A 23141-nucleotide genomic window follows, 5' to 3' on the forward strand; every position below is an offset into this window, starting at 1 on the left:
CTATTCTACAGCCCCTGCTCTCAGCGGAGGGAGGGGGGCTATGCTGTGTGTGTGTGTGTGTGTGTGTGTGTGTCTCTGGATGGGACAAGCAAGTTCACTGTACCAATTGATGGCAAAAAATGCGTTTGGATCCAACACATTAACATTGCTCCCCACACTCTTAGAAGTAGAAGAGCCTCGAGGAACCTTTTGGGGTTCCTCACCATTGCCACTGTGGAGGAACCTTTTCAGTACAAAAAAGTTCCTCCAGGGGGCGGGGCAATATTCTACGTTTTTCAGTTGATTCCATGTGGATCTAACCCTGCGAGGCAGCTGGATTCGTGCGGCATCATGAGGTCACGATCACATGACCAATCATCTTGACGCGCTCCAAATCTATTGGCTTGAATCCTGGCCACACACACACACACATACACACACACACACCAATCAGTGTCCTCTTGAGGCAGCTGTGGCGGGCTTTGGTGTGACGCCAGCGCCAGCGAGCCCTTGATAGGCGTGACGGACGGCTGGTTCATCCAATCACGTGCCGCATCTGGCAGCATCAGGTGAATTGTTACGAGCACATTGTGTGATTGCGTCTGCGTACTTTGTGCATGGTGGAGTTCACAGGGCTCTACTCCTCTGAGAGAAGCTCTGCAGAGGAAAGCAGAGGAAGAGAGGGATGATGGCTCATTAGAGAAGCAGCAGACAGACAGATTGATGTGTGTAGAGAGAGAGAGAGGGAGAGAGACAGAGGGGGAGAGGGAGAAAGAGAGAGAGACTTAATGAGGTTTGGACCCTCAGAGTCTCGTTTCGCCTCCATCCCTCTTGTTGCATCTGCCCATTCAGAGATGAAGCGTTCTTCTCCACCGAGAACTCCAGCTCTGTCCTTTCTTTATATCCCTCTATCCATCTGCTCTGTACCCGTGCTCCTCTGGCTCCTCTGGCTCCTCTGGCTGTGTCTTTATAGGCGTGCAATGTCAGAAAAGGAGGGCAGCGTTGTCTTCTTGAGCTCTCCACGCTAAATCCACTGGTCCATTCGTCATGTCTGGACCTTCTCATCCCTGCGTCCTCAGCGGTCTGTAGATGACCCCAGAGAACATCCCAGCCAGAACGTCTTGTGCCAGTTTGACTTGTCTGTCCTTTGGAGCGGAGAACACTCCCCTCAAGCTGCAGAGGCTATTGACGAGCAGTGATGTGGACTGCAATCACTGTCGACTCGAGTCACTGTTTTGATGACACTTGCGACTTGACTTGACAGAAACCAGACCGAGTACAAGTATGAGTACTTACATCTGGGTATTTGCTGATACCAAGTACCAATACGAGTACTTAATTAGGGGTCGACTCGATGGATATGTTTTTTTAAGACTTCAGTGTATTTTGTACATTTTAAAAGTAAAATGCATCAATCTGGTGCACTTTGAGAGCAAAATGTTGAGGCTAGTAGATCGACGAAGAATTACACACCACATTAATATCCTGTTGTTCAGCCAAGACAATACTTAGGCTATAAGCACTAAAACAGGAGTTTGTCCGGCAGCCAAAAAATGAAATAACACATTTTTCCTCCTAATTTTGATGATTTATTATACAGAATACGTACAACAGTGATGTTCCCTTTAGATTGGGTTGTTTTATACAGAATAGGCGCGTCATTTGGATCATTAAATGAATGTGACAAACGTATGTTTCTCCATATTTTGTGTAAAGCCATACATGGAATACATGATAGGGAGAACAGAATGATAACGTTTCATTTGGACCAAAACTAAAAACTAAATAAAATGTATCATTTTTATTTTTGACCAGAGTGAAATGTTATCTGGTCTCTGATTCTAAATATCGCTGAATCACTTGGTTTGACCAAATAAAACATTTACGAAATGCAAATGAAGAATGGCGGATGAAATCCCTTGGTTTCGTATGCTGCGTATGCCTGAAGAGGGAGTGACTTTGGCTCCACTCTGTTCTTCTGAAAGAGAGAAGGTTGTTTAGTGAGTGTGGGTGCTATGGCAGCGTAATGCACAGAGTTCCAGGCAGTCGAGCACAAGGCGGACTTTTGCTGATCACCTGGTCACACACACGCAGCCCTGCTCCCCAGTGCTTCAGACTCCCTTGTCCAATCAGCAGCGGCACTGTGTTTTTGAAGCAGCTGTGACGATACCATCGCTCCTCGCTGTCATGTGTGACTTGAGACATGACTCAAATGACTTGAGAAAAAAACTAAACTCTCTGCGACCTTCCTGTCCCTACGGCTCCTCCTCCCACTAAGCTCACTCGACGTCCGTTGAGTGACGAGTGACCGAGTGTCCTGACTTTGCCATGCCCTGCTGCCCTCGGCCAGGCCTGTTGGCTCAGCGCCGTGGGAAAAATGACTTGGGACTTGTTTGAGGCTTGGAACCAAATGACTTGAGTCACGTGTCTTTTGACAAGCAGATCTTGGAATCATCCTGGGCAGCTTTGACGACCGCCCATAAACTCTGCCAGCATATGTTCAGGTCTCCTCAGGTCCTCTGTAGCAGGCAGCACATCTGCTGCTGCTCCTCCAGAGTCATCACAGGTCTGTCCTCCACTGCTCCATCTACACACGCACACGCACGCACACGCACACGCACACGCACACGCACACACACACGCGCACGCACGCACACACTCACGCACTCACACACACTCACGCGCACACACACGCACAGACACACACGCACGCACGCACGCACACACATACACACACACATACACACACACGCACGCACGCATGCACACACACACATACACACACACACACGCACACGCACACACAGGCACCAGGAGAAACTCCTCACTCACTCACCTAACATCTGCCTGGTAGACTGACAGCTCTTCAAGGAGTAGCTCAAGCTGTCTTCTGCTCACTGACTCATGACCTGCCTGCTCACCATCTTTTTGCCCTAGAAAAAACCTTCCAACTCTCTCCTAATGCTTCCCACACACTAGAGGATAAAATGCCCGATTTAATGCCCGACTCCCCTCGGGGGGGCGTGGCCCGATTCGAGGCTAGTCTCAACCGATTTTTTGGTCAAAATAATTGTCAAGTGTCTGGTGTCAATAAATTATTGATTGAATCGGAGCCTGCCCGATCTCGAATCGGGCATATCAAACATGTTTGATATTTACGATGGCTGTCTCCCGACGGAACCCGCAATAGCCAATGAGAGCGAGCAGACCGGGACGCGTAGACGCGTCATACCCGGATGTTAATGCAGCGCTCACAAACGAGCAACAGCAGTGCCATGTAGCTCCTCTCTCCCCAGCATCCTCACAGCAGCTTAAAACAGGGTGGACAGCAGCGGATGGCTCTCCAAACATGTGCCGAGCGGAGCGGTTTGTTTGCTTCAAGCGAGCGGATATGCTGTAATATGAGCTCTCAGACAGGACGTTGTTTTAGCTCATTTTGCGAGGGTGTCCGCCTGCTTGAAGTAGACCCGCCGCTCGGTGCATGTTTAGAGAGCTATCTGCTGTTGTCTGTGGGAAAAAATTTCGGTTTTGTGGGATATAAATAGCCTACAGTCTAGTTGCTGGAATCGCTTTGAGTCTGTACAAACGGCTGGTGTGTGGTCTCGCAGTCTGGCCGAATCATCTAGTGTGTGCGTTCAGGCGATTTTAATGTTAAAATCTGATGAAATTGTCCTTATGTCTGTGGTCTCTCATGTTTTTAAAATCGGTTAAGATTTGAAAATCCTCTAGTGTGTAGGCAGCATTAAAGGGATACTATGCAACTTTTTTAGGGTCCTTCAAATGTAAACACACTTTTTTTTAACATTATAACTTATCTTTTAGCTCTGACAGAGCTCTTGATACAAGACATAATCAGTTTGTAAGAGCTAAAAATGAGTTTTAGATGTACTTGAAAAGCATAAACGGTTTGTGTACATATTGTTTGTAACAATTAAAAGAGCACATTGTCCATCTAGAAGACCTACTCTTCAAGAATATGACTTTAACATGTTAAAAAAAAAGACAAAAAAGGTTGTTTACATTTGAGGAGCGTTAAAAAAGTTGCCTAGTAGTATACCTTTAACTCCTCCTTTTCCTGCTCTTGATAAGATACCCTTGTCTCAAAGGATTTTGTCTAAGTGGACTTGACCAAACCAATGATTCAGGAGAGGAGAGGAGGGAAGGGAAGGAAAGGAGAGAGGAGGGAAGGAGAGAGGAGAGGAGAGGAGGGAAGGGAAGGAGAGAGGAGGGAAGGAGAGAGGAGAGGAGAGGAGAGGAGAGCAGCTAAACGAGCACACAGCCTGAGTGATCTGCTCACTTCACGTATCTATTGCATCATTATTACACCACTAGTCACAGTTAAACCTCATCAGTTGGCCGATACCTGCCTCAGATCTCTGATATGTTGGATATCACACAGGTTATCTATGGAAAGACCTTAACCTAGGCTTGCCACGGTAGTTGGTGTTACACAGTGCTCAGGTGTTACTGGTGTTACACAGTGCTCAGGTGTTACTGGTGTTACACAGTGCTCAGGTGTTACTGGTGTTACACAGTGCTCAGGTGTTACTGGTGTTACACAGTGCTCAGGTGTTACACAGTGCTCAGGTGTTACTGGTGTTACACAGTGCTCAGGTGTTTCTGGTGTTACACAGTGCTCAGGTGTTTCTGGTGTTACACAGTGCTCAGGTGTTACTGGTGTTACACAGTGCTCAGGTGTTACTGGTGTTACACAGTGCTCAGGTGTTACACAGTGCTCAGGTGTTACTGGTGTTACACAGTGCTCAGGTGTTTCTGGTGTTACACAGTGCTCAGGTGTTTCTGGTGTTACACAGTGCTCAGGTGTTACTGGTGTTACACAGTGCTCAGGTGTTACTGGTGTTACACAGTGCTCAGGTGTTACTGGTGTTACACAGTGCTCAGGTGTTACTGGTGTTACACAGTGCTCAGGTGTTACACAGTGCTCAGGTGTTACTGGTGTTACACAGTGCTCAGGTGTTACTGGTGTTACACAGTGCTCAGGTGTTACACAGTGCTCAGGTGTTACTGGTGTTACACAGTGCTCAGGTGTTTCTGGTGTTACACAGTGCTCAGGTGTTTCTGGTGTTACACAGTGCTCAGGTGTTACTGGTGTTACACAGTGCTCAGGTGTTACTGGTGTTACACAGTGCTCAGGTGTTTCTGGTGTTACACAGTGCTCAGGTGTTACTGGTGTTACACAGTGCTCAGGTGTTACTGGTGTTACACAGTGCTCAGGTGTTACTGGTGTTACACAGTGCTCAGGTGTTACTGGTGTTACACAGTGCTCAGGTGTTACTGGTGTTACACAGTGCTCAGGTGTTTCTGGTGTTACACAGTGCTCAGGTGTTACAGTACTGGTGTTACACAGTGCTCAGGTGTTACTGGTGTTACACAGTGCTCAGGTGTTTCTGGTGTTACACAGTGCTCAGGTGTTACTGGTGTTACACAGTGCTCAGGTGTTTCTGGTGTTACACAGTGCTCAGGTGTTACTGGTGTTACACAGTGCTCAGGTGTTTCTGGTGTTACACAGTGCTCAGGTGTTACTGGTGTTACACAGTGCTCAGGTGTTACTGGTGTTACACAGTGCTCGGGCGTTACTGGTGTTACACAGTGCTCAGGTGTTACACAGTGCTCAGGTGTTACACAGTGCTCAGGTGTTTCTGGTGTTACACAGTGCTCGGGCGTTACTGGTGTTACACAGTGCTCAGGTGTTACTGGTGTTACACAGTGCTCGGGCGTTACTGGTGTTACACAGTGCTCGGGCGTTACTGGTGTTACACAGTGCTCAGGTGTTACACAGTGCTCAGGTGTTACACAGTGCTCGGGCGTTACTGGTGTTACACAGTGCTCGGACATACACTGAATACATGACAGTCTGTGGGCAAGTAATGTGGTCAATCAAGCTTAGTGAGGTGTAGCTTCATGAAACGGCCTCTAGTTCCCTGGCGGGGGGACAAACTCAGTCTACTGTGCTTAACACGGCAAACTCCACCACCGGCACACGCCAGGCGACAAACAAACACACCTTCAAATGCCAGAGAGTATTCTGAGCCAAGAGGCTGAGAGGCTGTGTTGCGAAATGTCACCAAAGAAGAAAGTAATGTAACGTTGCACATTCTCTCCTATTTTCAACTCCATTGGCCCTTTTCACAGCAACCGTTTTGATGTGGTAAAGCAGGAAGTAAAGCAGGTGTAACCAATAGCATTAATGTGGGCAGAGGAACACGTGCATGGAATGGAACCGTCATTAATGGCATTGGTCACATCTGCTTTACTTCCTGCTTTGCCACCTCAAAACGGTCAATGTGAGAGCCAGTGTTGGAGTGAATCGAGCTCATGTGTTTATATGAAGTAGCAGCAGTGACAGACTCACAGCTCATCTTGACCAGCTTGTTCAGAGAGCAGTATATAAACAGGGAGACGTCTGCTATGAGCCCACCTGAATAAATTAACTTTTCCTGGCAAATATAATATCCACGCCCGGTGTCTGCCTTATAATATCCACGCCCGGTGTCTGCCTTGACAGCTGCGTCGGACTGAGAGCAGTGAAATGAAAAATGAACTTCACGGTTGGAAAAAGCGAGAAACAGACACAAACAGAAGAGGAAAAAACTGGTATTGAGGCAACAAATATCTTCTCTTGTAAACAGTGTGGTGTCACCGTTAACTCCAGTTTATTAACCGGTGGAAAACATTCCAGAACGTGTCAAGCCCAGAACACAGCATTACAGCTGATGGGAAAGTAGCCCAGAACACAGCATTACAGCTGATGGGAAAGTAGTCTAGAACACAGCATTACAGCTGATGGGAAAGTAGTCTAGAACACAGCATTACAGCTGATGGGAAAGTAGCCCAGAACACAGCATTACAGCTGATGGGAAAGTAGCCCAGAACACAGCATTACAGCTGATGGGAAAGTAGTCTAGAACACAGCATTACAGCTGATGGGAAAGTAGTCTAGAACACAGCATTACAGCTGATGGGAAAGTAGCCTAGAACACAGCATTACAGCTGATGGGAAAGTAGTCTAGAACACAGCATTACAGCTGATGGGAAAGTAGTCTAGAACACAGCATTACAGCTGATGGGAAAGTAGCCCAGAACACAGCATTACAGCTGATGGGAAAGTAGCCCAGAACACAGCATTACAGCTGATGGGAAAGTAGCCCAGAACACAGCATTACAGCTGATGGGAAAGTAGCCCAGAACACAGCATTACAGCTGATGGGAAAGTAGTCTAGAACACAGCATTACAGCTGATGGGAAAGTAGCCCACAACACAGCATTACAGCTGATGGGAAAGTAGCCCAGAACACAGCATTACAGCTGATGGGAAAGTAGTCTAGAACACAGCATTACAGCTGATGGGAAAGTAGCCCAGAACACAGCATTACAGCTGATGGGAAAGTAGCCCAGAACACAGCATTACAGCTGATGGGAAAGTAGCCCAGAACACAGCATTACAGCTGATGGGAAAGTAGTCTAGAACACAGCATTACAGCTGATGGGAAAGTAGCCCGGAACACAGCATTACAGCTGATGGGAAAGTAGCCCGGAACACAGCATTACAGCTGATGGGAAAGTAGCACGGAACACAGCATTACAGCTGATGGGAAAGTAGCCTAGAACACAGCATTACAGCTGATGGGAAAGTAGCACGGAACACAGCATTACAGCTGATGGGAAAGTAGCCTAGAACACAGCATTACAGCTGATGGGAAAGTAGTCTAGAACACAGCATTACAGCTGATGGGAAAGTAGCCTAGAACACAGCATTACAGCTGATGGGAAAGTAGCACGGAACACAGCATTACAGCTGATGGGAAAGTAGCCTAGAACACAGCATTACAGCTGATGGGAAAGTAGCACGGAACACAGCATTACAGCTGATGGGAAAGTAGCCTAGAACACAGCATTACAGCTGATGGGAAAGTAGCCTAGAACACAGCATTACAGCCGATGGGAAAGTAGCACGGAACACAGCATTACAGCTGATGGGAAAGTAGCCTAGAACACAGCATTACAGCTGATGGGAAAGTAGTCTAGAACACAGCATTACAGCTGATGGGAAAGTAGTCTAGAACACAGCATTACAGCCGATGGGAAAGTAGCACGGAACACAGCATTACAGCTGATGGGAAAGTAGCCTAGAACACAGCATTACAGCTGATGGGAAAGTAGTCTAGAACACAGCATTACAGCTGATGGGAAAGTAGTCTAGAACACAGCATTACAGCTGATGGGAAAGTAGCCTAGAACACAGCATTACAGCTGATGGGAAAGTAGCACGGAACACAGCATTACAGCTGATGGGAAAGTAGTCTAGAACACAGCATTACAGCTGATGTGAAAGTAGCACGGAACACAGCATTACAGCTGATGGGAAAGTAGTCTAGAACACAGCATTACAGCTGATGGGAAAGTAGTCTAGAACACAGCATTACAGCTGATGGGAAAGTAGCACGGAACACAGCATTACAGCTGATGGGAAAGTAGTCTAGAACACAGCATTACAGCTGATGGGAAAGTAGTCTAGAACACAGCATTACAGCTGATGGGAAAGTAGTCTAGAACACAGCATTACAGCTGATGGGAAAGTAGCCCAGAACACAGCATTACAGCTGATGGGAAAGTAGCCCAGAACACAGCATTACAGCTGATGGGAAAGTAGTCTAGAACACAGCATTACAGCTGATGGGAAAGTAGTCTAGAACACAGCATTACAGCTGATGGGAAAGTAGTCTAGAACACAGCATTACAGCTGATGGGAAAGTAGCCTAGAACACAGCATTACAGCTGATGGGAAAGTAGCCTAGAACACAGCATTACAGCTGATGGGAAAGTAGTCTAGAACACAGCATTACAGCTGATGGGAAAGTAGCCTAGAACACAGCATTACAGCTGATGGGAAAGTAGTCTAGAACACAGCATTACAGCTGATGGGAAAGTAGCCTAGAACACAGCATTACAGCTGATGGGAAAGTAGTCTAGAACACAGCATTACAGCTGATGGGAAAGTAGTCTAGAACACAGCATTACAGCTGATGGGAAAGTAGTCTAGAACACAGCATTACAGCTGATGGGAAAGTAGCCTAGAACACAGCATTACAGCTGATGGGAAAGTAGTCTAGAACACAGCATTACAGCTGATGGGAAAGTAGTCTAGAACACAGCATTACAGCTGATGGGAAAGTAGTCTAGAACACAGCATTACAGCTGATGGGAAAGTAGCCTAGAACACAGCATTACAGCTGATGGGAAAGTAGCACGGAACACAGCATTACAGCTGATGGGAAAGTAGCCTAGAACACAGCATTACAGCTGATGGGAAAGTAGCGTATTATGGAGGGTCACAGCATCACTGCCTGTCCATGTGAGACCGCTGTGTTTGAAACAGCTGGAGGCCAAGGCTAACTTACTGTATGGATTTTGAAAGTCAATACAATTCAGTAAATAGCGAAGCTGTCCATTTCATTACTTTATATGTACCATATTAATGTTATGAATATACAAATGCAGGATAAAAAAAATCTGTTCTAATGATCATCTGCGTATAGTGATCAATTTGATCCCTCCCAAAGTGATCACTATAAGAGGAGTCCACTCTATTTACTTTCTGCATGTTTCCATCTGGCCCCTTTTCTGCCCACCGTGTCTTCCCTACCCTCTCTCCCTCTAGGCCCCTCCCCTCCTCTAGGCCCCTCCCCCTCCCTACCATATCTCCCTCTAGGCCCCTCCCCCTCTCTCCCTCTAGGCCCCTCCCCCTCCCTCCCCTCTCTCCCTCTAGGCCCCTCCCCCCACACTTTCCGCTTTCTTCCACGGCTCTGAGTGTTCGGAGCGCTGCTCTTTATAAGCAATATGTTGGGAGTAAAAGCTTTGCTCAGGGCTCTACCTGCCTGCTTTTAACGTTTATGTTTTATTGAACACGCACGCAGTCACATGCGTCTGCACACACACACACACACACACACACACACACACACACACACACACACACACACACACACACACACACACACACACACAGAGAGAGTGTGTGTGAGTGGTACTGGGTTGGTGGTATGTTAGTGTTTTTTGGCAAAGTCAAAACTGAAATGATGGGTTTGTGTGTGTGTGTGTGTGTGTGTGTGCGGGCGCGTCTCCCCTCCTGCTATGAGGCTAATAGGCAGAGATGAGCGATACTCCAGACGTTTCATCATGGCTGATAAACGCTGCCTCTCTCACCATCTGCTCAACAGAACAGAATGACATGTCTCAGAGCTGAACATCTCAACGCAAAGCCAGCATCTGCTGCTCCCAGCACTGCTGGTACCAGCATCTGCTGGTCTCCTCCACACTCTCTCAGGTCCACTGCTACCAGCATCTGCTGGTCCCCTCCACACTCTCTGAGGTCCACTGCTACCTGCATCTGCTGGTCTCCTCCACACTCTCTGAGGTCCACTGCTACCTGCACCTGCTGGTCTCCTCCACACTCTCTCAGGTCCACTGCTACCAGCATCTGCTGGTCTCCTCCACACTCTCTGAGGTCCACTGCTACCAGCATCTGCTGGTCTCCTCCACACTCTCTCAGGCCCACTGCTACCAGCATCTGCTGGTCCCCTCCACACTCTCTCAGGCCCACTGCTACCAGCACCTGCTGGTCCCCTCCACACTCTCTCAGGTCCACTGCTACCAGCATCTGCTGGTCTCCTCCACACTCTCTCAGGTCCACTGCTACCAGCATCTGCTGGTCTCCTCCATGCTCTCTCAGGTCCACTGCTACCTGCATCTGCTGGTCTCCTCCACACTCTCTCAGGTCCACTGCTACCTGCATCTGCTGGTCTCCTCCACACTCTCTCAGGTCCACTGCTACCTGCACCTGCTGGTCTCCTCCACGCTCTATCAGGTCCACTGCTACCTGCACCTGCTGGTCTCCTCCACGCTCTCTCAGGTCCACTGCTACCTGCACCTGCTGGTCTCCTCCACGCTCTCTCAGGTCCACTGCTACCTGCATCTGCTGGTCTCCTCCACACTCTCTCAGGTCCACTGCTACCTGCACCTGCTGGTCTCCTCCACACTCTCTCAGGTCCACTGCTGCCAGCATCTGCTGGTCCCCTCCACACTCTCTGAGGTCCACTGCTACCAGCATCTGCTGGTCTCCTCCACACTCTCTGAGGTCCACTGCTACCAGCACCTGCTGGTCTCCTCCACACTCTCTGAGGTCCACTGCTACCAGCACCTGCTGGTCCCCTCCACACTCTCTGAGGTCCACTGCTACCAGCACCTGCTGGTCTCCTCCACACTCTCTCAGGCCCACTGCTACCAGCACCTGCTGGTCTCCTCCACACTCTCTGAGGCCCACTGCTACCAGCATCTGCTGGTCTCCTCCATACTCTCTCAGGCCCACTGCTACCAGCACCTGCTGGTCTCCTCCACACTCTCTCAGGCCCACTGCTACCAGCACCTGCTGGTCTCCTCCACACTCTCTCAGGCCCACTGCTACCAGCACCTGCTGGTCTCTTCCACACGGCCGCATCTGCTGTCGTGCATGCTTCTCAAAGTATTGGTAGAAACCCTTAAAAAACCATTGAAACTACATGTAGCTTTTTGCTTTTTAAACTTCTCTTACTTGTTCTGGAACAGTTCTAGTTGAAGAGGCAGTCATATGTTGCTTGTGAATTTGTTAAATATGCTAATCCAACTCATTATCTTAGAGAAACGACAACCTCATTCATTTGGACGCATGCTGTCGAAAACCACTTAAGTTGTTTTCCATCATTTTCCATCATTTATCCTTAAAACATTTTCATTTTTTAACTCCCAAAACCTCAAACTGAGGTGCTGCCACATCCTGCTGCGCTCTCTGCCCTCTCTCCCCAAACGCTCTTCAGTGTTTTGAAACCAAACCTTGTTGACTGAACAGTGGAGATACTGACTGGCTAATGACCATTCAGTTGGAAATTAAATCATTGATTAGCCCCACCCCAGTTCACTCAAGTTCAAGTTCATCTTTATTTGTCATATGTATAAATACAATGACATTCTTATGCTCTGAACACCCTCTGCCTAAACACACAAGGACATGGTCACAAAAGACCGACAAAAGACAAAAGGTGTACACCTACATAACTACACAACACATCAAGTACAGTATACAGGGCTATACACATGTATACACATACACGTGTATATGCATACCACAGTCCACAAATACAATACAATACAATATCATTTACAATACAAACAAAGTGACAAGTGTGTATGGCTCAGCTCTTCAGCAACCTGACCGCCTGGGGAAGGAAACTATTACTGAGTCGTGTGGTGTGACGTGATTTGAAGCTCTGGTAAAGTTGTTTGGATGAGAGGAGTGAGAACAGTTTATGGCCCCATCTCAGGTGACAATGCTATGCAGCCAAAACATTATTTACTTACTAAATTATTTTATTCTTATTTAGTTTGTTTACTTTGATTTCATGACATGCTTTCTGTGACACCCACACCCCCACCCGCCCCGTGAAAAATAATTACTATAAAAATAGCCCCCAACGCAACGGTAGGGGAAACACTGCTGTTTTATAACTGCAGTAACCACCGCTGCGTTTGCCTGAAACACTGCTGCAAACATTGCTCGGTGCTGGGTTTGGTTTGTACCGAGCGATGACAAGCAGCTGTCACTCTTTGTGTGCTCGAGAAACAGTGCCGGCTCTGAACACAGCTCAAAACTGTGTCTACAGGCATTGAATGTACACTGACACCTGCTCCCGGCCATGTTCAGCAGGTAGCAGTGTGTTGACTGCAGGCTTGACGCACCTATCTGTTGCCATTTGAGGCTCAAATGTGGATGAGATGGTGTTTGACTAGGCAGCCAATGCAGAGTCTGGTGTTCCACGCTTCTTTTCCAGCCATGTTGGACATACCGTGCTTGTTTTGGGTGTCATCATTTACCTGCTTACCTCTTATGTCCGCTGTGTTCTTCCTGTTGCAGGCAGCATAAAGGGAGCCACCATAGTGGATGCTCTGGACACCCTCTACATCATGGAGATGTACGAAGACTTTGAAGCTGCTACCGACTGGGTGGAGAAGAACCTCGACTTCAACGTGGTAAGGAAGTGTGTGTGTGTGTGTGTGTGTCTGTGTGTGTGTGCGTCTGCGTGTGCGTGTGTGTGTGTGCGTGTGCATGCATCCGTCCTTGTGATGAGTAAGTACAGTAAATGTAAAAAGCAGCCTTCACCCCTGTGCATAGAGACACTGCGTAAGGTAGGTTGAGAGGGAGGCATCGTTCAGTCAGGTTGACCTCCGTGGAGAGGTAAGGTAGGTTGAGAGGGAGGCATCGTTCAGTCAGGTTGACCTCCGTGGAGAGGTAAGGTAGGTTGAGAGGGAGGCATCATTCAGTCTGGTTGACCTCCGTGGAGAGGTAAGGTAGGTTGAGAGGGAGGCATCGTTCAGTCAGGTTGACCTCTGTGCAGAGGTAAGGTAGGTTGAGAGGGAGGCATCATTCAGTCAGGTTGACCTCTGTGGAGAGGTAAGGTAGGTTGAGAGGGAGGCATCGTTCAGTCAGGTTGACCTCTGTGGAGAGGTAAGGTAGGTTGAGAGGGAGGCATCGTTCAGTCAGGTTGACCTCTGTGGAGAGGTAAGGTAGGTTGAGAGGGAGGCATCGTTCAGTCAGGTTGACCTCTGTGGAGAGGTAAGGTAGGTTGAGAGGGAGGCATCATTCAGTCAGGTTGACCTCTGTGGAGAGGTAAGGTAGGTTGAGAGGGAGGCATCGTTCAGTCAGGTTGACCTCTGTGGAGAGGTAAGGTAGGTTGAGAGAGAGGCATCGTTCAGTCAGGTTGACCTCTGTGGAGAGGTAAGGTAGGTTGAGAGGGAGGCATCGTTCAGTCAGGTTGACCTCCGTGCAGAGGTAAGGTAGGTTGAGAGGGAGGCATCGTTCAGTCAGGTTGACCTCCGTGCAGAGGTAAGTTAGGTTGAGAGGGAGGCATCGTTCAGTCAGGTTGACCTCCGTGGAGAGGTAAGGTAGGTTGAGAGGGAGGCATCGTTCAGTCAGGTTGACCTCTGTGGAGAGGTAAGGTAGGTTGAGAGGGAGGCATCGTTCAGTCAGGTTGACCTCCGTGGAGAGGTAAGGTAGGTTGAGAGGGAGGCATCATTCAGTCAGGTTGACCTCCGTGGAGAGGTAAGGTAGGTTGAGAGGGAGGCATCGTTCAGTCAGGTTGACCTCCGTGGAGAGGTAAGGTAGGTTGAGAGGGAGGCATCGTTCAGTCAGGTTGACCTCCGTGGAGAGGTAAGGTAGGTTGAGAGGGAGGCATCGTTCAGTCAGGTTGACCTCCGTGGAGAGTTAAGGTAGGTTGAGAGGGAGGCATCGTTCAGTCAGGTTGACCTCCGTGGAGAGTTAAGGTAGGTTGAGAGGGAGGCATCGTTCAGTCAGGTTGACCTCCGTGGAGAGGTAAGGTAGGTTGAGAGGGAGGCATTGACCCCTGTTCCACCTGCGTTAACGTGCATTCTAGTTGATGGGACTGTAATATCACTGAGCAAAAAGCCATCAAATTCAGGTGCCGATGCATTGAAGATCTCATCAATCACCCCAACCAGAGACACATTTTGGTCACAAAGTGTCAACGCAGTGCGTCTCCATAGCAACTATGGAAATGATATCATTCATCATACCACTCATAAATCATTCATATCATAACAGTATAGGCTGTTAAAAAGAGGATTGGATCTGTCAGGTTTATTGAAACTCTGTCAGTGAGGTGATCTGTTCTGTCGATTTATGCTGCCTTGTCGAAAAATGCGACCTTATCTGTAAAGGAGAGACTTGTAGGTTCCCATAGAACCCATTTCCATCCTGCTATCTTGAGATAAGAGGTCAAGGGACCCATTTGAAAACAGTTTTTCCTGCACCAAAATGTAGCCTAACTTTATCGTTTAGCGTTATTTAGCCCCGCCCCCCTTCCCGATAGGCTAGCATGACATGGTTGGTACCAATGGATGCCTTAGGGCCAGGCTTATTCAATTACAATTTCAATTGGGCCAGATTTTAAAAACCCTTTTAGCTTTTGGTAATCAATGACACATTTTAAACAAACGCAAATGAATGTAGTGAAAATATAGCGATGTGTAATTGTTTCACCTTTAGAGAAAGAGAAAATGACGGGCATAAAGAGGTGGGTGGGGGAAAGCGGTGGTGGAGTGCGTGAGACTATGAAAAAAGGCGAGACATGCACAATCCCAACCTGTATAGGGCAGGTGCAGAGCTCGAGGCAGGAATAGTAGGAAAGAAAGTAAAGCTCGCACACTGCAAGGCTCCAGTTGAGTGTTTTTATTTAACACCGGTAGGTGTTAAATAAGTGCGTAAATAAGAATAAAATAAGAATAAGAATAAGAATTCTTGGAGACACTTGGAGGGCCCGGATGTCGGACTTTCTCAAAAAGAAAAAGTCTGCGGCTAAACACGGAAAACACGTCCAACGATTTAAATCCCAGATCAAAACTAAAATGAAACGAGCCGATCCTCGTGTCAAAAGCTATCTGTGCACCAAATCACCTCTTAACTCAGGATATGAGACGCAGCGTAATGAATATGTTGCGTCACGCTAACTAACCTCCCCACTGAAACGTTGAGTCAGAGAGCTTTCATTCCACATCAGGCAAAAACAAAAGAGGCACAGCACTCATCATCATCATAATCATCATCATCATCATCAAACATTCAGACGTTTTGAAAGCTTTTTTTGCCGGGGACATTTTGAATAAAGCATAGTTCTGTGAACAGGACACCCAGGGGCCGTAAACGTTCACACAAAAAAGAGCAGAATAAGTAAAGAGTCATACAAGGTCGCATTGCAGGCGGGTTTTTAAAGCGGACTTACCCCCCCCCAGGCTCTCCACTCGATCTGAAACCCTGCAGGCAAGATGGCCGCCCACACTCCCCTCCTTAGCTGGCAGAATTCCTCCCCCATAAACTAACATATCTTGGCCAATAAGTCTGTAACATACAAAATATAACAACCCGTAATATGTTAATTTTATGTAGAATGCAGAGGACATGTAACTGTTTAGTTAAACTTGCATTCCAGGAATATTGTGCTCTAAAGATAACGTTAGTGGCTCGAGACTGTTTCGTCCTGAAACCCACGCGTTTTGCGCCAGCGTAACCTACTGTACGTGGGATTCGAAATAACGCATCCGAGATAGAAAACGTTATGAATATAGCCACGTTATAAACAACAAACTAACGCTGGTGATCCGTAAGGGAAACAGTGTTACTCGAAATGGTTAAAAAGTTATATAAATGTGGTCAGATTTTACTGAATTTTATTCCAGAGACTATACCCATGTAAGAATCCACACATGTTCCCATCATGGGTACCAACATTAGCCAATTTCAGGTTTATTTTTGTTGGGAGAAGCACTTCATATGACCACATGAATCAAAATTGTGTGTGTGCGCGAGCGTGCGTACGTGTGTGTGTGTGTGTGTGTGTGTACGTGCACACTAGCGTGCGTGCGTACGTACGTGTGCTCTGCAGGAAATGACTTTATTGACTTGGATTCCTCTTTCATGGTGTTAAAACCCAGAGGCAGAGTGCCAAACACACACATAATGATCCATACACATCTATTACCGTTTATGCGCACATGCACACACACGCACGCACGCACACACACACGCACACACACACACACACACGCACACACGCACACACACACACACACACACACACACACACACATGTCAACGCTGCTGGAAGGATAAGCATAGCGTTTGCTACATGTGTATGTGTGTGCAATGTAGACAGACACTGGTGATATCAGTGCTGTCACAGCATTTTGTCACATGTCAACGCTGAAGAAGCCCTGCTGGCCCAAACGTTGGTTGTAACTGGTCTTGACGATGGAATAAAACCGCTAAAAAGGACATTCAGTGAGTGCTGCTGGCGTTCTTCGTTTTTCACATGTCAACTGTTCCACACGTGTGTGTGTGTGTTCCGCACAAGCAGGTGTGCACACAGTAAGCAGGGACACGCGTGTGCACACGATAAGCATATTTGAGTTCAGGACAACATATGAGTTGCATATGAACTCAAAATCAAGCATTTTCCCTGTATGGTTTTAGAGAAGTTCAAACTAAAGTCCCACGTTTGTACCTTCAAACGGTTCCCTTTCTAAAACTGAGGGCGCTGCTGTGTAAACACATAAGCTCCATACGTTCTGACCATATGACTGATACATGATGTGGGTCCAGGATGAGCCTGACTAACTGCACACTAACTGCATGGTTGGAGCGATCATGCTTACTGTGGTACCACAGTCACCTCCCACAGGCCCATTCTGAGCTGAGACAGCAGCTCAATATGGAAAGATGCAAACACGTGAAGTCTTTAGTTGTTTTGTTCCATCACACAGAACGGATCTAACCTCATTAACTTGAGCCAGGTGAGACTGTTGGTTCAGCATGTCAGAAACAGTGCTGTGGTCTCTCTGGGGTTTAACACAGAGTGCAACCAACACAAAACATCCAGTGAGCGGGCGTCCAGGTAGAACCTCTGCCTACCACCACGAGGGTCGCAGGTTCGAGCCCCCGTGTTACCTCCAGCTGGGTCCATACAGGCACAGTTGGCCGTGTCTGTGGGTGAAGCCGGATTAAGGCTATGTGTCCTGGTTGCTGCACTAGTCCTCCGGTGCCTGCCGGTGAAACTCCTCACTGTCAGGTGAAAAGAAGCGGCTGGCAACTGCACATGCATTGGAGGAAGCATGTGCCAGTCTACGGCTCTCCCCAGATCTGAAACAGACATTAAAGATCAAGGCTGGCCTTCTGCCAAAGTGACGTGTGTGTCGGTCCGTCCATTCGTATTAGGGGGCGGGGCTAGGGAAGAGCTAGGGATAGGAAGGTCGTAGAGAGTCAGGGTTCGAGGGGTAGAGAGGAGGAGTGGCTAGGGGGGGGGGTGGTTGGTGGGAGGGGCCAAGGAAGGCGGTGAGGCTAGGGAAACAAGGTGTCCATTTGCAGCACAATGTCCGTTGTAGCATGAGCAGTGATGGGCAAGTTACCATAAGAGCATGAGAGGATAGACCAATCAGCAGTAGCTTGCAATCAATCAATCAATCAATCAAACTACTAAATCAGACTACTTGTGCGCGAAGCTGGCACAACGTCTCCACTTTTTGCGCAGACTAAGATTGTTCGGTGTGAGCACCAGCATTATGTCCACCTTCTATAACGCCGTACTAGAAAGCTTAATCAGATATGGCATGGCCGCATGGTTTGGGACTCTCACTGTACAGCTCAAATCGAGAGTCATGAGGATGGTAAAAACTGCCATGAAGGTGATCGGCCGGGAGGATTACCCGACACTTCAGTCCATCTTCGAAAGTAAAGTAATTAATCTGGCAAATAGAGTTATGATTGATCCAAACCACATCCTCTACTCTGAGTATGAGATGCTACCCTCGGGCAGACGGTTCAGAGCCAGCTGCTGTAAAAGCAACAGATAGGGTCTCTCCTTCCTTCCAACTTCTATTGCACTGCTGAAGAGACAGCGAGCCCCTTCCTCACGGGTGAAACACCTGCACTGATGGGAGGTGGCAGTATGGAAGTGCCAGAAATGTGATGGCTCTTGTTTTTTTCTTGCTTTTTCTCTAGTTCTTCCTGTGGTTCATCTTTGCTTTTATTCGCTATGGTTTTATGCTTTTATGCTTTTAATTGTTTTACTATGTGCATGATAGTGCAATTAGGGCCAGTGAAATAAGGGTTGGTGCAATATTCTCGCCTAAAACAGGCACCCCTAGTCCCACCCGGGTTCCGTGCAATGCTCTGTCAAATATCACTGTTGTCTTGTTGTCATGTTGTTGTTCCCTTGATGGTGTATGTTACTGTCGATGGTTATGCTGTAATTGCACTTTGATGCCCAAGACACATTTCCCCTCGGGGACAATAAAGTTTATCTGATCTGATCTGATCTGAAACGAAACCTTTATTTAACCAGAAAATAAAAACCCATTGAGACTGAGGTCTCTTTTTCAAGGGTGATCTGGCCAAGAAGGCAAAAGCACATTACACGTCGGACAAAAATACAAGTACACAAGTACAAACACAGTACAAATACAAAACTTGTGTCAATAGACCACCTGGTACACATATATCCACCGTCTACTCAAAATGGAGAGTAATTAAGACACAAACTGTCTAAAATACAAGTGCAAATAAAACAGTACAATCAAACAAGCTTCATTATAAAGAGAGACAAGACGGTTTATGATGAGAAGTGCTACACATCAAAGCAGGAGCAGCAAGTGACAAGGGCCAAAATAAATAAAATAAAATAATAATATATATAAAATATTAATATATATATATATATATATAAATATATTGAGAGGGGGGCGGGGGAGAAGGGGCAGACCTTCGTAACCTGCACCACTTACTTCAGCACCTGGGTGTGACCCCCCAGTATAAATGCAATAAGATTGAAAGAAGACACATACGGAACACATTGCTGTCAGTAGTAGCCTACATGGTTAGCATTAGGGGTGCACCGATCGATCGGCACGCAATCTGTATCGGCCGATTTTGACCTCAAATATGTGATCTGCTGATTGCAGATATTACTTTATTGTCGCCGATTGCATAGCCGATCATGCTGCACGTGAGAAACATGAGGCAGCCCATTTTCATGTCTTCAATGTCTATCGTTTAACTTTCATATTGTGCTCTAACGTTTATATCATTGTGTTGCAAAGCACACGCTTTGCTTTCGTCAGTGTACTCACCTCCACACACCACACCAGACTGTCAACACACCCCTTGCGTCTTTGAATCACACAAATCAGCTGGTGATGAGCAGACTCAGCAGAGAGAAGTTACCCCCAGTCCTCCCGCCTACCGAGGCATTTGCATGCTGTTAAGTCCGTGTTTAAACAGATTCTTCTATTATGTTTTACCTCAGTGATTATGAGTGTTTTACAGTACTGCAGTACCACCTGGTATGGATGCCTGTCTGTTACCTTAAAATCACAACTACTTAGACAGATGAATATTTGTTCAAAAATTGTAGGTAAACCACTGCATAGTCTATTTGAGTCTACATATGTCAACAGTGTATTGAGGTTAGCCAGAAATATTGCCTCAAACACTAATCATGTGTTACATGAAGAATATGAACTCCTGCCCTCTGGCAGGAGATACCTAATTCCAACTTTCAAGAAGGTCAGACTAAGAAAGTCCTTTATACATCAGTCGATCCTGAGGCTTAATCAAGAACATGGCCGAGGGTCAGTGGAGCAGTGACCAGTGCTCTCTGTGTGCTGTATGTGTGTATGTATCTTTGTATTTTTTGGTTTTGTTCTTTTTGTCATGTGTTTGTGCATGGGACTGCCGCTGTCTTGCAAGACAAATTTCAGTGTGAACTGACAATAAAGTATATCGTATCGTATCGTATCGTATGATCCATATTTGCGTGTATCCTCCTAACGTTAATAGCTCCGGTTAGCTTTAGCCGCTTTAGCTTAATCAATAAAATAGTTTCCTTGGGTCAAAGTTATTTTTCTTGTGTAACAGGGCAATCCCGGAAAATAGAGTATTTTTGTTGAGTGAACTGAACTGCATTGAACTGGTAACATGGAAATCCCGAAGTGGAATGATTTTTGTTCTTTTATAAACTGAACTGAGGGAACTGGACTGAACTACTAGCCATTTAGTTCAACACAGTCTTGTGCTCCAATTATCTCACACACAAAAAATCATGTTGGCGGTTTCCTTTAGCCTACACAGTATAAAATATTGATGTAGAAAAAAAAGAAAATGTGCTGCACTTTCAATTTGATGCATGAAATGTAGGCCTATAGCCTATGTAAAATGGAAACTGTTCTATAATAAACTGCTATAGCTGCTTACAAAATAAATAAATATATATATATATATATATCGGTGATCGGTAATCGGTGATCGGTCGATGATCGGTTGCGCAGATATTTCTCATAGGTGATCGGTGGCAAAAAACGTGATCGGTGCACCCCTAGTTATCATATGGAAAATTATTCCTCATTAAATGACATTAGCTGCCGATTGATTATATGATTTCCATGATGATGACGCACTGCCGCTAAATCGTGGCCCACTTCACTTTTAGGAGGAACCATGTTTGCATTATGCCCACAAATGTTTGTATGCTTCAACCACCTCTGGGAATAGTGGAGTCTGGAGCCTCTGGTACCGTTATTTTGGGGGTGGGCGTCTGAAAAGATTGGGAACCCTTGCTGTAGGGCATGGAAGGAATGTACATACATGAAGGTTTTCCAATGCTACGTTTTAAGGGACTGCTATGCTAGTGTTGATGTTTTCACAGTATAACGGTGTGGGCTCAGGTAGGTACGACATTCGACAAACACACATACTCTTACACACACACACACACGCACACTGCACACACACATGCACGCATGCACGGGCACGTGCACACACACACACACACACACACACACACACACACACACACACTTAGCCCTCTTTCCTTTGATGTTTTTTGCCTGTGTTGTAGAACTGATCTCATTATAATGTCCCCATTCAGCAGCCCTCATTAGGACGAGAGAGAGAAACAATCTGTCTTTGTCTTGGTGTTGTGAGAGCAAAACGTGACTTTGATTACTGATAGCAGTCCAAGTATGTCAGTTCAGACTCTGAAGCCATATCATAATGGAGACACCTAACCATATTTACATATCAAATAGTAAGTGAGTAGCGCCACAGCAGCTTCATTTCTTCTACTACTGTCATCAAGTCCTGCTTCGTTTGAGGGGGACATTGGAGCCGTCTGCAGTAGCAGTTTGCATGACAGTTCTCTCAAAATGCTCCACAATTAGGGGCTGATTTAGACCTGGGATGCCAGATGAATGCATTTAACTGCTACCATAGAAAACTAGCTGACTGGACATGGAGAGCCAGTGGTGGATGGCAGCAATTCCCAAAAAACATTCTGATCTTTGTGATTTTATTATTCTTAATATTATTATTATTATTATTATTATTATTATTATTATTATTATTATTATTATTATTATTATTCCTATTCTTATTATTCTTATTATTCTTATTATTCTTATTATTATTTCATTTCTCCATTGTTGAATGGTAGTGTTGTTGTTATCATTATCATTATCATTATCATTATTATTATTATTATTATTATTATTATTATTATTATGATAATGCATTTCTCCAATGTTCAATGGTAGTTATTTAATTTGTAATCAATTATTACTTAATTAGCCTATTGCAGACAGCCTCTCACTTTTAGTTTCTGATTTGTGTGTGGTGCTGATGGACAGCTCCTTTTATCGTTTTTATCGTCAAAAGTGCTCTGAGAACCCGTTATTTGGCCTCTGGACTGTTTCTGGTCGGATTGTGGTCCAACATTTTCTGAGATTTTCAATTGGGCCACGAATCAGAAGAGGTTGGGGCCCGCAGGTGTATGTGATGCTTACTGTATCATCTGGGAATAATGTCATTTGCTGCACGAGTAGCAGCAGCGGCACCCTTGTAGACTAGAGTACATCGCTCCAGCTTCAATTCAAATCATACTTTTAAATAAGGCATGTGACTGCGAGCAGCACTCAGTTCACCCGTGTTTAAAGCAGTTAATGATTTTGCAATTGACTTCTTGAGGGCGCAGAGAGTATAGCCTCAAACGCGATGAACCCACCCGGGTCCCAGACGGCTACGTTAGCCGTCAGCGCATCAATGCAACAGTGCTGGGCTTGTTAGAAAAAAAATCTCCTCGGCGAATCAGCATTTTAGACCTGAAGGCAAATCCCTGTGAGGATGATGGAGAACAACAGCTCTGTGACTGTTTATCTGCTCACATTGTATAATACACACGGGATCAGGATCTTCCATAGGCTATACGCTCTGTTTGTGTGTGTACTCAAATTATGTGCTCGCTTGCACGCTTACGTTATGCCCCGTACAGCATCTCTGTTTGGGTGTGAACTGTTATCATAGCATTATTTATTTAGTATCGGAACATGTTTTCGTCTCGGGATATTATTACGCACACAACCTCTAAAACGGGAGTTGAGAGGAAGTGCTCATTTTGTAGTGTACATTTTGAAATATTAATACATATTCATTATACACGGTTATCACAGACGGGGGACAGGAAATGGTTATTGCTAGCATGAAAGTGCAGCACGTA

General features: G+C 46.3%; 1 protein-coding gene across 1 annotated transcript in view; it reads left to right on the forward strand.

Moving 5' to 3' along the window:
• The window catches only part of man1a1 (mannosidase, alpha, class 1A, member 1), a gene marked incomplete at both ends in the record, with an annotated part of 278096 nt that overhangs the window by 93049 nt on the left and 161906 nt on the right, over positions 1–23141 (forward strand). The window contains one exon of the mRNA XM_083643219.1: positions 12948–13059. Within this exon, the coding sequence (XP_083499345.1) occupies positions 12948–13059 (112 nt within the window). The remainder of the gene's footprint in view (positions 1–12947; positions 13060–23141) is intronic.

This window comes from Poromitra crassiceps (genome assembly GCF_964638095.1).
Source record: "Poromitra crassiceps genome assembly, chromosome: 9".
NCBI lineage: Eukaryota > Metazoa > Chordata > Actinopteri > Beryciformes > Melamphaidae > Poromitra > Poromitra crassiceps.